This window comes from Podarcis filfolensis, assembly GCF_964270895.1.
Source record: "Podarcis filfolensis genome assembly, chromosome: Z".
Lineage (NCBI taxonomy): Eukaryota > Metazoa > Chordata > Lepidosauria > Squamata > Lacertidae > Podarcis > Podarcis filfolensis.
In genome coordinates, this window is record NC_139617.1 from 15,440,566 (window position 1) to 15,458,771 (window position 18,206).

The window sequence follows — 18,206 nt, forward strand, 5'->3', positions numbered from 1 at the left end:
TACACTAATCACTTTCTCTAGAGTGGAGAATATGTGTAAGCGAGAATATTTGCTCCTCTCTGGAGAGAGCGTCTATAAAGCAATGCAAAAGCAGAATGCTTTATAAAGCACTTACAGTGCCTTGAGACAGGATCACTGACCTTTATTTGTAACAGGCAAAAAGTAGATCAAGAACACAGAGTGCTTATTATTCTTCGCTTAGCAGAAATTAGAACATCTAAATTTGTATAGTATTTCTTTCTAAATCCCCAATAGGGATGGAGCCAGCTCTACTGAGGCACTATGGAATCTGCATAGACCTGAAAGAGCTGCTTCTCCCACCTTTTTGATGGGTTCTTTCCCTCTGACTGCTTTTCATTTGTTGTGGCTCCTTACTGCATTCTGCCCAGTGTCAGCCCAAAATAAAAACTTCATCTGAACTTGATACCCTTTTTTGTTTACTAATGTAATTGTGCATATGCAATGCATGATAAACACATGGGCATTAAAAGCCCATTACCATAAATAGCTGCTGTATAGAAAACCACTATTTAGAGGAAGCTGGTGATCCATAATGAACTCAAAAGTTAAAAGCCTCACGGGTTTAAGTGACCGATGTAGTACCTAAACAAAACAAGGTAAATTATAGAGCTATGTCTTGTTTTGCCAGAGGAGAAAGCAATTAACAGTAATCCAAACAGAGTAGAGAAGCCAATTTTCATTGCAGCATGCTTGAGGTTGTAATGAAGCTTTATTGATTACATAATGGGTATGGGTCATGAAAATGAAATTGTGGCAGAACAATTTAAGTTGATATCTGTCATGGTAGAAGTTATGGGAAGCTACAAGTTATGGGAAGCATGTAAGGCATGTCTATATTTTATAACATCAGTATAAAAACTCATTTGCTGTCAAATTCCCAACATAGCTGGGAACTGTAGTTCTGTGTAAAAGATATCCAACAGTATTTGCTGTTCTTGAAAAAAAAATATTTCCTAGTGTTCTTTGGGGAAGCCATGGTAGTTAAAATAGTTTTGGACCATTGTGTAGAGATACTGTTAATCATGAATATGACAGTTTAACAAATCACATGTGGATTGAATATTTCTCCTGTTAAAATAATAAGATTTCAAGAACTGAAGTCTACGTTATGAAATAGCTTATTCAGGCTGTAGAGGGTACCAGGAAGGCATATGTTTGTTTTGATGATTTTGTTTCTTTGTTTACCTGTATGTTAGTTGCCTTTTCCATTTTGTGCTAGATAAATTGTTGTTATTTATAAATTATTGTTATTTATTAGTTGCTTTACTCATAAAGTTCAAAATGACTTACAGACAGAAGTAAGTCTGTAAATATCAAAACCAATCACAGTAAACACAAATATGTCTAAACAAAAGAGGACACGTTTAGCAACTCCTGCTCCAGCAAAAGAGGTCATACATACATAAAAACCCTCCACGTTAAAAGCCAAACTCCAGGCAGAAAAGAAAGTTTTTGGCTGAAATACAATAGATAAATTAATTTAATTAATTAAAATGAAGTTTTTATTCTGTATATGAAGATTAAAAGAAACTGTTCTTTGAAGGGAAAAAATGGTTCTTTTATCTCCTTTCCATGTGCATAAAGCTTACCTGCAAAAGTTTTTTTCCAAAAATTTATGAATTTTATTACTCAGTTTTATAATGCTTTGTAAAGTAAGGTTTGTGGGGGGGGGGGGAGCAACTCTTACCAATGATGCAGGTTAGGTGGAGAGAGTGACTTTTTAATTATCTAGTCACATTTTAACTATGTTAATTAAAAAAATTATTTCAGGAGAGAGAAAGTCTCCAGCAGATATGCAAACTATAAATATGGGAGAAATGCAATAATGTTTACTGTATGAATTATGCAGTGTACGTTATATATATATAGAGAGAGGGGGGGGTGCGCAAAGTGGTTCAAAGTGTGAGGTCTGAGGCAGATAAGATCCTCTGATCAAATTTTCCATTTGCCATAGTTTTTACTTAACTCCCTTAGAGGTTCTACTTAGACATCCCATGTATAGTATGAGAATAAGAATGCTGACCTACCTTACAAGGCTGTTGAAAATGCTAATTTCTGTGAAGTGCTTGAAATGCTTGACATTCTCTATATAAATGCTAAGTGCAACATTCACTAATATACACATTAACTCTCACTAATTTGTCAATGGTTATGGCTGTTTAAAATAGAAGAAGAGTACATTCTTGCTTCTGAAAACAAATTGAAAAATAATTTTCTTATAGCATAGTTCTGTGAATGTTTTCAGAGTGGCTTTCCTTTAATGAGAAGAAATGAAGCAGTCTAACACTTGAAATGAAATGGAAAGTAATTATGATGATGTTGACTCATTAGAAAGCACTAAACACTTCTTACCTGCTCATCCCTGGAAAGACATAGAGGCTGTATTTTGGGAGGAAACACAATTTTTGCCTAAATAAGCATAGATACACTCTTCTGCTACCTGAATATGTGCCAAACTGCTGAGAATTAGAATATGAATAATTAGCCACAGTGGCTGTTCAGACATAACCCTAAAATGATTTAGTGAATGTTTATGTCAATGAGCCTGTATGAGCATTGGGTTTCTTTGCTTCCTTCTTCTCTTCCTTGCATGGCTTCTGCTTTTAAACTAGTCTTTGTTCTCTGTTATGTTGGTCCTCTGAACTGTTGTTGCTTCAAATAAGCGAGGATTAAATATAGATTGATCTGTGTTTGCATATGAAAGGTATTATATTCTGAACCAATGCTCCAGGCCCACAGTTCAGTTGTTCTTGGTGATATAAGATTAAACATTGTTGGTGTTTAGTCATGTCCGACTCTTCATGACCCCATGGACCAGAGCACGCCAGGCACTCCTGTCTTCCATTGCCTCCCGCAGTTTGGTCAAACTCATGTTGGTAGCTTCAAGAACACTGTCCAACCATCTCGTCTTCTGTCGTCCCCTTCTCCTTGTACCCTCAATCTTTCCCAACATCAGGGTCTTTTCCAGAGTCTTCTCTTCTCATGAGGTGGCCAAAGTATTGGAGCCTCAGCTTCAGGATCTGTCCTCCCAGTGAGCGCTCAGTGAGCTGCTTTCCTTAAGAATGGATAGGTTTGATCTTCTTGCAGTACATGGTACTCTCACGAGTCTCCTCCAGCACCATAATTCAAAAGCATCAATTCTTCGGCGATCAGCCTTCTTTATGGTCCAGCTCTCATTTCCATACATCACTACTGGGAAAACCATAGCTTTTACTATACGGACCTTTGTTGGCAAGGTGATGTCTCTACTTTTTAAGATGCTGTCTAGGTTTGCCATCGCCTTTCTCCCAAGGAGCACACGTCTTTTAATTTCATGACTGCTGTCACCATTTGCAGTGATCATGGAGCCCAAGAAAGTAAAATCTCTCACTGCCTCCATTTCTTACCCTTCTATTTGCCAGGAGGTGATGGGACCAGTGGCCATGATCTTAGTTGTTTTTTTTTAATGTTGAGCTTCAGACCATATTTTGCGCTCTCCTCTTTCACCCTCATTAAAAGGTTCTTTAATTCCTCCTCACTTTCTGCCTCATCTGCATATCTGAGGTTGTTGATATTTCTTCCGGCGATCTTAATTCCAGCTTGGGATCCATCCAGTCCAGCCTTTCACATGATGAATTCTTCATATAAGTTAAATAAGCAGGGAGACAATATACAGCTTTGTCGTACTCCTTTCTCAATTTTGAACCAATCAGTTGTTCCATACCCAGTTCTAACTGCAGCTTCTTTTGCCACATAGAGATTTCTCAGGAGATAGATGAGGTGATCAGACACTCCCATTTCATTAAGAACTTGCCACAGTTTGCTGTGGTTGACACAGTCAAAGGCTTTTGCGTAGTCAATAAAGCAGAAGTAGATGTTTTTCTGGAACTCTCTAGCTTTCTCCATAATCCAGCGCATGTTTGCAATTTCATCTCTGTTTCCTCTGCCCCTTTGAAATCCAGCTTGCACTTCTGGGAGTTCTCCGTCCATATACTGCTTAAGCCTGCCTTGTAGAATTTTAAGCATTACTTTGATAGCGTGTGAAATGAGCGCAATTGTGCAGTAGTTGGAGCATTCTTTGGCACTGCCCTTCTTTGGGATTGGGATGTACACTGATCTTCTCCAATCCTCTGGCCACTGCTGAGTTTTCCAAACTTGCTGGCATATTGAGTGTAGCACCTTAACACCATCATCTTTTAAAATGCTAAATAGTTCAGCTGGAATGTCATCACCTGCACTGGCCTTGTTATTGGCATAGTGATACTGAATTGACTTATGCATAGTCGGCTATTTTGAAAAGTTCCGTGTAAATATCCCATAGAGATCAGAATCATAATTGTCTGTCTAATTCTTTCCATGTCTTGTAATAAGGCTTCGGCATTACCACCTGCAGTATGTGATGATGGTCAAATTCTTAGATTAGATAAGTCTTATAGCCACTCCTGCAGATTTGTGTATGTTGGAAAGCAGGTTTTAACTTGATATGATTTAAGCTAATGAATTCCAGATGACAGGTCCATATGGCTTATATAGTGACTGCCTTTTGAGGCTTCTGGTTTTTTGTAATCTATAAGTATGGAAAATTACCTTGTCTTTTTCAGTCTTTGACTAGTTTGCTCTTACATTTCTCTGCTGACTCTAGGAGTGCCTTTTTATTAGTTTAAAAACTTGTTCAGCAATGCTTGCAGCAGCATTTTTAGTACCTTGTCTGCTGCTTTCCATTTCTGGGAAACCTTTCTTGATTCCCCCCCTTTATACATTTTTAGCCTGGAAGCTCTGGGTGTCTCCTGTAGTGTGCTTCAAATCTTTCTTTTTATAAACCATTTTTGTGCTGCTTTCATATTGACCTTCACTCTTAAACTGCCTTCCAAGATGATGCTAGAATTATTACTTCAGTAATGCAAAGTGGCAGTGAAGAGAAACAGGAATTTTGTTATACAGACATATAATGGGTATAAAAAAGACAGTTATAGAGAAGTATGGAACGACTCACAGTACCTATACTTAGACACCACAAGCTACATTTCAGTATAAGCCTGTTACTGCTATTCAGATGTTTGCATTGAACATGTAGTTTGAATTTACTGTTCTGGAAGGTGGTAGAATGGGAAGTATTTAGGGGAGAGGCACTTCGAATCTCTAAATACAATCATTATTTAAATGTATTCACCTTTCAGATCCTCCACTTCAAGAGGAAAGCATTTGTTATGTTTGGGATGTTCAACCTTCGGTACAGCTTTCAGTGTCAGGAACAGAAGGGGAAAGAGTTGATGTATGCATGTGAGAGTGGGCCATAATAATTTAGTAGTCAGCAGTCTTTTGATTGCTGCATTGATATACCCTACTCTCTCTCACACATCTGCTCTTTCACCCTCTGTCCTTTACTTTATGAACTGTATCAAGAGATAGTACATTCTGATGTTGAGATCCATTTCCGTTATTCATGAATTTAAAACAAAACAAAGCCATACTTGCAGCTAAAGTCTTAAAAATAGGTGAATGAAGAGACACTAAATTCACAAACAGTGCTTGAACAGATTCTAGCTTTGTACTGTTGATGCTTTATGGCAGGATTAAAAAGAAAGCAAATATTCAAAGCTTCATTATATTATTGCTCACAGTATAAATATTTCTGTTTAAAATTGAAGCAAAATTGATGTGTGTTACTGATCAAGCTGATATTAATATCAGCGACTGTGCCACCTTGATTAACTTAAGATGGGTTTATTGAGTTCTGAATTCTAGACATTCATTTTTAGTGAATATTCAGCCAAGTTATAGTTGCCATAAAACAGAAAGGGGAGGGTAAGAAGTGTAAAAAACCCCAAAAACCTCCCTTAAGCAAAAAAAGTATCACATGTAAATTTGACAGATTTTTGTATGAATTGAGTTAGGAATTATTTAAGGGTATACACTGTTCAAGAACTAAGACCACTTCCCTGTTGCATTGTGATGGTAACACAAAGTAGAATGCTGATTGCATTAACAAATGTGATAACCAGCTATGGTTGTTGATACCCATGACTTCTATGAACGTGTATTTAAGCATACACTTCCTTGTTTCTGTGGCCTGTGCTTCCTCCCACATATGCCCAAAACACATGTCCCATAGCAGGTATACTACAAAAAAGGCACTAAAGATTAGCCTAAAAATGGAAACCTTGTCATTTTGATATTGATATTAATTTTGTTTAATTTTGTTAATTTGTTTTTGTTGAGTACAAGGGAAATTGAAGAAATGTGTAATCTGTTATTTGTTTTGATCGGCAAAGAATTACAAATTAAACTTTATTTTGTTTTACAGGTTAGCATGAATTACACTGCGCAACAAAATTTGACAAAAGTCATGCCTCTATGATAAAAATAGCCATTTCCTATAGATTTTTAGGTGCTGAGCATGAATATGACAATGAAAATACAAAATTGACTACTTTTTCTTAGAGAGCTGCAATAGTTTATTATATAATCAAGAAATACGTATATATGACATGTATTGGTAAAAGCCTTCTACATCTCATGCCGCTTTGCTTGTTACTTGCATAGCTGCTCAGGATTGTCTCTGGCAAATATCCAGCGGTAGTCAGCCAACATGGAAATGGATTACTTTCACTGGTATCATTTCTCCATTGTTACAATTTCCGGATGAAAACTGTTCACCGTGCTTATCACTAACCATATTGCAGTTGATGGGGAATAAATCCAAGTAGGATTGGAGAAAGTGTATCTTTAAGGACATTTTGCAGCCAAATTTGTGATACAGAGACAATGTGACCTCAACCAGTTCCTTGTAGTTTTCTGTCCTGACATTCCCAAGGAAGTTAGTTGACACAAGACAAAATGCATCCCAAACTTTTTTCTCGTCACCTTGAAGCAGGTTGTCGAACATCTGGTCTTTAAAGAGCTCATGGATCTGAGGATCCACAAAAATTCTGTCTTTAATTTTTGCTGCACTGAGTTGACGGAATTTGTTAGATTGAAAGCTGATCCTGTCTTAAGTCTATGGCTTTTATTAAGTTTTTCATAAGACCAAGTTTGATGTGTAGCGGTGGATTTTTTGTGTTTCTGCCAGTGCTGGGTGTTCCACATTCTTCTCTCTAACCTTCAGAGATTTCCGTTGAGACCGTTCTCTCTTCACATAGTGGAATGTCTTTGCTCGGTAGTCCTAGTCACACACAAAAAACCCAGTGGCATTTGTATATCCCAGCTGCAGACCCATCAACACAGACACTGCTTTCAAGTCACCACAGAGATGTCATCCATACCTGCTGTATTGAAAGCAGTCTAACAGCTATTTTAGGTTGTCATAGCTTTCTTTCATGTAGGCAGCGTGTTCTCACTGGAATGGGTGAGAATCAGATGGTGTTTTCGGGCACACTACTGCTCACTTCTTTTTCCTTGTGATGCCTCCAGAAACAGGTAGTACCATGTAGAAGGAGCAGTCGTTTTTGTGCATAGGGAACAGCAAATGACATTACCCCTCTTTTATGCCTTTCAGCCATTTTGGAAGATTTCTTGCACACATACTGCAGCATATGTGTGGGGTCCAGGCCTTGTCCTGTTCCCTGATATTGCATCCAAAATAAAGCTGATAACACCTTTTCCCCACACTATTGGAGTTATGGCCCTTTTCTGGCTTACAAACATTTCCTATTAATGTAACAATTGTTAACACATTTATGAGGCATCACTACTTCTGGATTTACAGTGCAGGGATTACTTGTGTAGTACTTATGACACAGGAGTAATGGGAGCTTAACACATGAAGTCACACAAATGACTTGCTCACCCTGTGAGACTTCACTTCTTATCAGCAATCTCAACATCTTATTTCAGCCATCTTAAAGTTGCAATGTCGTGACTCAACTGTATTACTCAGCTGTATGCCCTTGGTCTTGGGAGTGGTGTGTATAACAGACTGGTGCATTATGACGCCATATTTCACAATCTGGAATTAGAAATATAACATTGCCAAATGAAATTATGTACTTAATGCAGACTGGGTCATTTTTACATGACAGTCTTTCTATCTCCTAAATAGGAGCCAATCAACAAATGTTATTGTAATTTTCGTGATCAGCACCTCAAAATTAGTAAAGATTGGGTGTTTACATTTCAGAGGTACTTTGTGTGTTGTGCAGTGTTATGGTTAACTGGATTTCACAGTAACTTCTAACCCTGGTTTAAAGTTGAGAAGGCATGAGAAGAGATGGGATTGTAGGAATGAACAGTACATTCCAACAACTCATTCCTTAACTATGGTTAAAGAATCGTTATTTCTGCATAGGACCACCATAGATCACTGGATGTGCAAGAACTATGATCATCATCATTATTTATTAATTAAATTTGTACACCGCCCATCATTTCTATATCTCAGGGCGGTTCACACAATAAAATTACAATATAAAAAACCACAACATGCATAATAAAAATAGGAACAAAAACAACTTTCTGATAAGAGTGAAACTTGGAGATATGGTGAAACACCAGTCTTGCTTAAGTTGACATATGTGTTTGTAAAATAACTCTTTGTATTCTGATACATTTATAACACTCTCTTTTTCTTCCCCTAAAAAGGGAGGCCTGAAAAATAGTAAACACGAATGCACTCTGTCATCTCAAGAATATGTCCATGAACTACGATCGGGTATCTCAGAGGAAAAACTTCTGAACTGCTTAGAGTCCCTGAGAGTCTCTCTAACGAGTAATCCAGTCAGGTAGGTAATGAAAATTGTTATCCAAGGAAATTGCATTTGTAAAGTGATGTATGTTAAAAAAGTACAGAATTAGCCAGTTCCAAATAAAAATGTCTCCTGCTGCAGGGATTATGATTTGTTTTTCACTATGAGCATTATTTACTTAGGCCTTAAAACATAATTGGGACTTCATGTAGAAGAAACCCTAATTTAGATTTTTGTGTCAAAAGGATGAAGTCCCTATTGTGTGTGTGTGTGTGTGTGTGTGTGTGTTTGTATGCAGCTTCTATTTTGATCCCCCAAACTTTTAAAAAAACCTATACTGTGTAGGAGATACTGTTGTGACTACAGCATTTATTTAAAGACCTACTTTCATTGAAAAATCTATTTGAAGGATTGAACACTGTGATGGCTGATAATTAATTAGGTTATTTATCCTTGGTAAATGAAACAAAAGACTGAGAAATGATACCTGTTGCTGGGTAAGCTGTGAAAAGCTCTATGTCTGGTATTTTTGTTAATATGCCTTCTTGAATTCAAAATGTCTCCACATCTTGTTTAATACATCATAGTGGGCTGATATGCAAGGAATTTTGACAGATGCTTCATTTAATTATGTTTTGTCTTAATAGAGGTTTTAAGGGAGGTAGGAGAGTGGTAGATAAGGAAAGGGCATAGAGTATGAACTTGCAAGGCCATTTCCCCCAAACCATGCCCACCTGTCATATCTGCTGCTGCCTTCCACGAGGTGATATCAGCTGTTGGATGGAGTTCAGTCCTGCTTGGGGCTGCTTTGCCAGTGTGTTCCCCATAGGGAATATGGTGGTGGATCAGACCTCTCCCCCTTCACTGGGGGTAAACTTCAACAGGCGGCTGGGAACACTTATTATTCACTTGGCATCATCATGACAGTAGTTGGATAACAGCTGAGTTACCCCACCAATCTGTCAAAGTTGGTCCATGGAGCAGAGTGCAATAAATATGGAGCCTGGTTCACTTGATCTTGAAAGTTTTATATAACACATTCTTGTTGAAGAGTTGCTTGCCCTTCCTAGTTCCTCAATATCTCTCTTCTTAAATGTGTTCAATAACAGCATTAGGACCTTTTGTTTGCAGGCTACCAGAACCAGCACAAACTATCACCTTTGATAGATCCGATGACAGCAGTCACCTCTTAAATTTAATGGGATGGTAGAAACAGCATTAAGCATGAAACACTTCGTTATATAGCTGATTGGTGTGGATTGCTGTGTCTGAGTGTTAGCATTTACTATTCATGCAGAAAAAATGATTTGGAAACAACATATTTAAGCACAAAGATGTAAATAATGTGTTGAGAAATCACATATAATTGGCTTCATAATTGACTGTGGGATTCTTACACTCTGTTATATTTATTATTATAGTCGTTCACCACTATAGTGATAAATATTGCATTTGTTTTCACATGACTTATTAGTAATAATCAGTTATCCTTTGCTACTAGGTTGCACAGGAACAACTCTGTCACAGTACAAAGTAAAAATACGAATATAGATAGGATTCCTGTTTCTTAGAACTATTCCTGTTTCTTAGAACAAAAAATGTATTCTAATACTTTTAGCAATGGATGTGAGCTTCAAATATGTGGGAAGTAGCTTGTGAGGTGTATGGCATAGGATAGCAAACAAGGACTTGTATCTAAACAACATTCACTGGAGTTTTCCTGCCTAATTCCTTCTGCAGTCCCTTGCACCCCCCTAAGAAAAGGTGATGGGTGGGAAGGTATAGGTAATGGAAAAGGGTGATCATGTGAACCTGTGAATGAAAGTGCCTCTGTTTTGTGTCTGGGGCATTATGGGATCAAAGTCATTTTTGTGGTGGCTGATGGTGGAGTGTTATATATATATATATATATATATATATATATATATATATATATTTGTGCCCATTGGTTGCATAGTTCTTCTAGATCCATTTACTCTTGGATATATACTCTGGCTTATTTCTTCCAAAACGCAAAGATTTTGTGAAAACAGTATATTGGTTTCTGTGAGACTGAGATTAGTGGACGAGGTGGTGAACAAGTAGTCTTTTAAAAGAGCAGAACTCTTTAATATTGGGAACAGCAAGGAAGCCTTTGTATGAGTTGGGAGTATCAGCTGACCTTGTCTGTCTTATGAGGAATGAGAATTCCTTTGCAGATGTTGTTAATTTCCCCCAGCTCTCCTGCATCCGAATTTTGGCCAGATCTGGACAGTGGCACACAGTGAATCCCGCTCTCCCAGCTGTCCAGTTTGAGAACCATTGTGAGGGATTCCACACCATAAATTTGAAACATTCTTATACTATTTTAGCAGTCATGGTTTCCCCCAAGAGTCCTGGGGACTGTAGTTTGTTAAGTGTGCTGAGAGCTGTTAGGAGGCCTTTGTAGAGCTACAGTTCCCAGGATTCTTTTAGGGGAAGCTGTAACTGTTAACATGACATAAGAGTGCTTTAAAAGTGGTTGTTGGCATCTGTCTGTCTCAAGAGACAATGGAGTGTACCTCCAGGAGTGAAGCCAAGCTGCTGGAGAATCACAGCACCTGCTGTGGCTATCAGAATATCTCTATCAGGACAGGTGACATTGACACCAGCTTTTTACCTTTATTGACAGCATTGTTCAACTTCTGTGGACAACAACCAGCAGTTTGTTTTTCGCGTTTTACACCACTGCATTTTCATCCAATTAAGGCTTTCTGGGTCTGGCTCTTTATTCCTGGATCATACTTGTATGAAAATGTACTTCTTGTTTATACTGGTCCTAACACTGCAAAACACATAGCATACTTAGACAAAGTGTTTCAAACCCCGCACATTTCTGAGGACCCTTCCCTTTGGCTGCTGAAGGCAAAGTGAGAAAGGAAACTTAACATGTAAACATGACCTTGATGTGTCTGTCCCAGTGTAAAGACAAGAAAGCAAATTCAGTCCTTTGAGACCTGCTTTGAAACATTCAGGCTGTCTGAGTCCTTGAGACTAAGACTGCAACCCCATCACTGTTTTATTGTTACCTCTGCCTTCTCTGTTAATTGTGCTTGCATTCATCTCACGAATTAGTGTTATCTATTCTTTCGCCACATTTCCCCCTTTTATTGTCACCTTTTGAATCTTGTCTAAATTGTGATTCTTGGGCTTATCTATTTCTTGGTGCTCTCAGTTGCTACTATAGTTTCTACTGCTGTCTTTATTCAGATGACTTTCAAGCCTCCTTTTAACATCCAGTTGAATTTTGTATTGTTGGGTTCTATCAGAGAAGTATCACTGCTAATACATTCATATTCTTAATAACTTTGTGTCTAAGCCTGAAACTAGATTGTGCTGTGGTTGAGGCTAGAGTTCTCTCTTTGAATACATCTGAAGGTAGAGTCCTAGGAGGAAGGTGGTAGTTCCTTATCCTTTTTTTAATACTCACAGTCTCTGGTTTGTGGTTTTTTTATGACATATGAGCAGAAGAGTGGTACAAATATTAAAATGTAACTATTTGCTTGATCAGCTTTACTTATTGTTTCCTTTGAGCCTTATATATAACTTGCTTTAACCTTTCAACAAGACTTTTTAAATATGAACATGCACAGTAAAATCTTAAGTATGCCTTCTCTCGTCTCTTACTCCACCAATTCATTCAACCCTAAAAACAAATTATCAACCATGTCACATAATGGGGAAAATAAAGAAAATGGAAGGAGAGGCTAGGCAGTTAATAGGCATGAATTTTGTTAAATCTACAACTAGCGTGCTGTCAGTTAAGTGCTACAGCCTCCTTGACTACAATGTTTCAGTGTGTAACAGGCTCACTCTTTTCAAGTAGTGCAAGTTAAATAATTTGGCTATTGCAATGCAAAAATTAAAATGTGATTCTGTTTAACCTTCCTCCAAAATGGAATAGTAATAGAACCAGAAGTGAAATGAAGTTCCACTTTGTTCTGTGTACTTCTGGTAGTAATTGTGGTTAGTAACCCAAGGTAACGAAATATGTCCAAGATTCGGTGAATTCATAACTCAATGATTTGCTGAATTAATTGTAATCTTAAATCTAAAGTTAATACTTTACTATTTCATGTAGGCATGGGAGAATGAGATGGGGTATGTATGACCTAACCTTCATTGGAATAGGTTCTCAGAAGTCTGTGGTTTTGAACTATGGAATTGGGTTTAGTACTTTAAAAGTTATGCCTATTTGTTTAATTTTTCTACCCTGCTTTTTAAAGCTAAAAGTCACCCAGTGCAGGATACAGAATAATAAAAGTAGCATACAAACAGCACCATTGTGTGAGTTCCCAAGATGTATACATACATAGATGCAAAAAGAATCTAAAGTGGGGTGACCCAACTTTTCATACCAGGTAGGTCGTAAGAGTACTTTGACATGGAACCCGCAGACAGCATGCTGCCTTGTCGCGTGGCAGGGGGGAAGCAAAACCAAAGTTTGATTCCCCCCAGCTTTTGCATTGCCTTCCCAGAGCTGGCTAAGCAAGGCACTGGGCTTTGCGAAGGAGGCACAAAGCTTTCCTCGCAAAGCCTAGAGAAAGCACTAACTAGGCTTTGCGAAGGAGATGGGAGGACTCTAGGACACTGTCAGAGCCCTCATGCCTCCTTCTCAGAGCCCAGCGCATTGCTTACCTGGCTTTAGGAAGGCAGCATGAGGGTTGGGGGAGGCACCAAATGTTAAAGGCTTTCTAAAGAGAAAATGTCACCACTACCAGCACCACCCAAAGATAGCCAACAGCTTTAATATTTAATACTGGTGAGACACCAATGATTCCACTTGGTGATAACCTTCTTGAGGAAGTGATGCACAGTTTTAGCACCACTACAAAGAAGGCCATGCCCTTTGCATAGTTGCATGTTTGATTTCTCCACAAACATAAGTCAATGCTCTTTAGAAGATATTAAAACAAAGGGAGGTTTGTAAAAGTTTTATAGCCAGTACTTTTAATTTCCTCTAGGTTCCCTCACAGACACATTGTCATTTATTAGTCCATAGTCTTTTTCACTCTGATGAGTTATTGTGTCTGTTCATGATCTTTATTATGCATTGCTTCAAGTAGCAATCTTGAACCTAGATGGCTCTAGAGAGCCATCTAGTGACTGAGGGTTGTATAAACACCACCAAAAATAAAATACAGAACAAAAAATATGAATAGTTAGCACACACTCTTGACAGACTGCTGAAATATGTTGGTAATTGTGGATATGATAGTAGCTGTTCCTTTATGCTTTCCATGTGACTATTCAAAGTATTTCGCTTTTTATCAACAAAGGATGGGAATTGCTGCAATAAAAATATAAGCTTGCTATAGGTTTTGTTTTATAAATGGGATTGTTGCATGTTCAAAGCATTAATGGAATATTATTGAATGCTTGGTGTGCTGAATACTCTGCTCATTTATTTGAGTTCAGAAACTCAATCTTTTAGATATATGAAGTCAACAATTCCAAAAATGTCAACAGCAGCTCTTGAGTTGCATTGTTCTGAAGGTATCCTCTTGGTTTTCCTTTGGCCACTTAAATTTGTGTGTCAGCTCTCCTGCTTGTACAGTTGAAGGAACTTGGGCAGGAAGTTTGCAGACATAAAGGTAATGCTTCAGGGAGAGAGATAGAGAAAAGCAAATTAGCAAAGGCTTTACCATTAATTATTGGGAGCTCTACTGCTAATTTAAATAAATTCAAAAGACTAGATCTACCTCAGCAACTATATTGTAAAAATAAGAAAATGTGGAACGCAAGGCAAATTATAAGGTTATTATATTATTGTTTATATAGTGCCATCTGTGTACCTGCTCCTTCACAGGTCCTTGCTGCAATGAGTTTATAGTTTACATTGTGACAGTGCTGAAGCTCATATAAATGAATCTGTATAAATCTGTAAGGATTAAACTGTAAACTCATTGTGGAAAACATTTGTCTTTCTCCCCCCCATTAGGCAGTGATGGGTACCATGGGCTGGCATGACCATAAGTAACATTTTAAAGATAGCTAATAAAAAAGAAGAGCAAAAGGAAAGACACTTTTATTAGTTTCTTGACTATTACACATACTTAATACTAAATAACTTGTAACATGTAACAGTTGACCATGTGATTATTGGAGCAAGGAGGACTACACCTTTCTATTTTCCTACCATTCTCTATTTCTCCATGCAGCTTTGAAATATCACTCTTTTATTTGATGTTCGGTGATGTGACTTATGCTTTGAGATTACTGCTGGGAATGGAACACCATTAGAGGTGCATTCTGTTGCATACCATACATACCACTGAACTCTACCCTCTGGTGTTGCACTAACATTGAAAGTGACAACATATTAACACTGAATTTCTTCACACGAGTCTGTTGCTTCAGGCATGCTTTGCCTCCTGCACAAGAATTTGCTCATTTTATAAAAGCCACAGTTTATATGGGAAGTGCAGACTTGAATTAATGGACCTCTGTGTTGATGGAATTGCCATTTTCACATATCCATAGTCTTTCTTGCATATATTGTGTTTTACCTTTACCTTTACTAGCATTGCTTTACTAGCAGTGGCTAAAAACACTTTGAAAGCTGCATCAGAAATGTCATAGTTTCTTAGGTACCACTTATGTAACAGTATGTACACAAGTAGAAGAATAGTTTGAATGTCAGTGAAGAATCTGGAAGATGCAAACATTTAAAAAAGTGCTCCCAGAGATTATCAGAAATTCAGAAATGAAAGGTTATGATTTGTTGATTATCTGTCTAGTTCAGTAGAGCTCAGAGATCATAGAGGAAGAAGAAAAACTTACCTGTATATTCACTGGTAAACCACTCCATTGGGGAATGGGGTTAGAAAAATAATACCAGAAAGTAAAGAAATGCTGCCTTTGGACAGTGGACATTCTATGTATCAGTAACTAGATGCCTAGGGGGTCCGTATTTTGCTCTCTGAGAGGAGTATCAACTGCCCACAGGCTTCCAATCTAGAGATGTCTGAGTGATGTGGAGGGTTGGTATTCGTGCCAGTGAGATTTGCTGACATTTTATTTTGGGAAATAGGAGGGGAATCTTGACTTGCTGCCTTGCAACTTGCCTTCAGAATGGCTCACCAATAAGTCTTTTGTTGACCAAAGCCTAGAATTTTTCTTTAGCTCTCCAACCACCAAACACAACTCTTTCCCTAAGTCCTGTGCTATTTTTCCTGCAGCCAAATTCTTTCACTTCCCTCGCTTCACTTATACTGTTTACCAGAACTCTATTGTTCATTCTTCTCCTTCAGCATTAATATTTCAGCTTCCTGGTCAGTGGTGGTTATGTGTGGTATGTGTGTTCGTAGGACATTGCTAGATTGCAGACTACAGTTGGCCATTATTTAGCCTTTATATCTCCAACACATTTCAGTTTCAGCTGAATTACAATACTTAGTTTAGTAAAAGTGACATACAGTGGTACCTCGGGTTACAAACACTTCGGGTTACAGACTCCACTAACCCAGAAGTAGTACCTCGGGTTAAGAACTTTACCTCAGGATGAGAACAGAAATTGCGCACTGGCGGTACAGAGGCCTCTAAGAAAGCAGGTTAACAAATCCATGGGAAGAAGTAAGAAAATATGCAAATAAGGGCTTCAGTGGGGTTGGTGTCTCAATCCTGCTTTCTATTGTTCAGGGCAGTGTTAAATTCAAAGGAGTTAAAGGGAACACAAAATCCCTAGTAGAGCCATAGGTCCATTCGTCTTTCTCTGGCCTTGAACTACATATCCTCTAGATCATAATCATGAAATCCTTAAGATTGAGAAAAACAGGAAGCAAATGAACTTTGCAAGTACAGTGGTACCTCTGGTTACAAACTTAATTCGGTCCGGAGGTCCGCTCTTAACCTGAAACCGCTCTTAACTTGTTAACATGCTTTATTAAGCTTAATTGATGATTATGACCATGACTGCCTTTCGTGTGTGCACGCGTGCTCGTGTGCGTTTCTGTTGTGTGAATGTGTTGTGTGAATTTTTCCATTGGGAGGGAAAAATGCTTAGAAGATTAATGATTCCAGATAAACAAACTGTTAATCCATGTGGTGCATGTGCTGCTGCTGCTGCTGTTGAGGCAGTTAAGTAGTTTTATTACCTAATAATATTATGTCACATAATACTGTAATACTTATAACACAGGGATTTTCTGTTCCATAAGATGCTAGCAGTTTTGGATTCCTTAATATCACAAACTAGGCTGGTGAGACAGATGTTGGAGGTTAATCTCTGTGTTTATATACACATTCAACATTATCATCAACCTCTTGTATGTGCATTGGAGCCCCTTTGTCTGTAACAGGCACTTGGTTCGTATGACTAACTTTTGCCTATTGTGATTCTGTAAAAAAGGAAATGTAAACTATTTTGCATTTTATTTTTATACAGTTGGGTTAACAATTTTGGACATGAAGGGCTTGGGCTTCTGTTGGATGTTCTTGAGAAGCTTCTGGACAAGAGACAGTAAGTACAGACATGATCAGGGAAAGGGACAGTTAAAAAGGGGGAGCAGTTAATACAGTGTCTTACTGTTGGTATTCTCCCCCCCCTTAAAGGCAAGAAAGTATTGACAAGAAGAATCAGCATAAGCTTATACAGTGCCTCAAAGCATTTATGAATAATAAGGTAAGAATTTCAGTTTCTTCTGATTTTTCCTTCAAGTGAGTTCAGTTTATATGGTCATGAGTGACTCTCTCTCTCTCTCTCTCTCTCTCTCTCTCTCTCTGTGTGTGTGTGTGTATTTATAAACAGCTGAAATTAGGAAAGGGAAATTTGGCCTATGGGTGACAATACTTTACCTGTTTTTCTGTAATTACTTCTGTCAGAAGAGAGAATAATGGGCAGCTAATTTATCAATTACTTCATTGGTTAACAAGTATATAAAGTGTTGTGAAAACTTACATTCGAGATTTTGGAAGATACACACAATTACATTTCTGAGAGTAGGAACACAGTCACAATTTTTTCCATGCTCCATCCTGCAGTCAGCCCACTAAGTTATGATGTCCATTTAACAGATTAAAGTATTGTGTGGTTGAGTTGGGATTGGAGGTTATGCACCACATGGATGGCCATCATTAAAGGCCCTCCTTCTGTCCAGCCTCTCAGATCAAGCTGAGTGTGAACATGCATCTGCATGCTGTTCGCCATTGCTAATCTTAACTGGTAGCATGTGGAATAACTTAAACTCAGAACCCACCGATACTGCAGAGTTATGTGGAATGAGAGGGAGCAGTGGCAAGAAAAAAGTGCCCCCGCATAGGTTTTTTTATTATTAAGGAAACACTGAAACACACACAAACACATGAGGTGTGCATCTTGGTATGTCCACATGGTGGACTCAATCTGGAAAAATACTTAGCGATCTTATAAAGATGTTATACTAACAGCACAGTCCTAACCATGTGCACACAAATGTAAGTCCTTTTGAATGCAGTGGAGCTTACTGACTGGTAACTTAAGAAAGGATAGAGAACCAAAAACTTTGACTTTCTATTACATTATAGACT

The 18,206-nt window shown here is 38.0% G+C and overlaps 1 protein-coding gene across 9 annotated transcripts in view; it reads left to right on the forward strand.

Annotated features, from left to right (window-relative positions):
* The window catches only part of DIAPH2 (diaphanous related formin 2), a 334,636-nt gene that overhangs the window by 37,748 nt on the left and 278,682 nt on the right, over positions 1-18,206 (forward strand). For all 9 annotated transcript variants that reach the window (XM_083595832.1, XM_083595833.1, XM_083595826.1 and 6 more), the window contains 3 exons: positions 8,578-8,717; positions 17,086-17,160; positions 17,253-17,322. In XM_083595832.1, the coding sequence (XP_083451958.1) occupies positions 8,578-8,717; positions 17,086-17,160; positions 17,253-17,322 (285 nt within the window). The remainder of the gene's footprint in view (positions 1-8,577; positions 8,718-17,085; positions 17,161-17,252; positions 17,323-18,206) is intronic.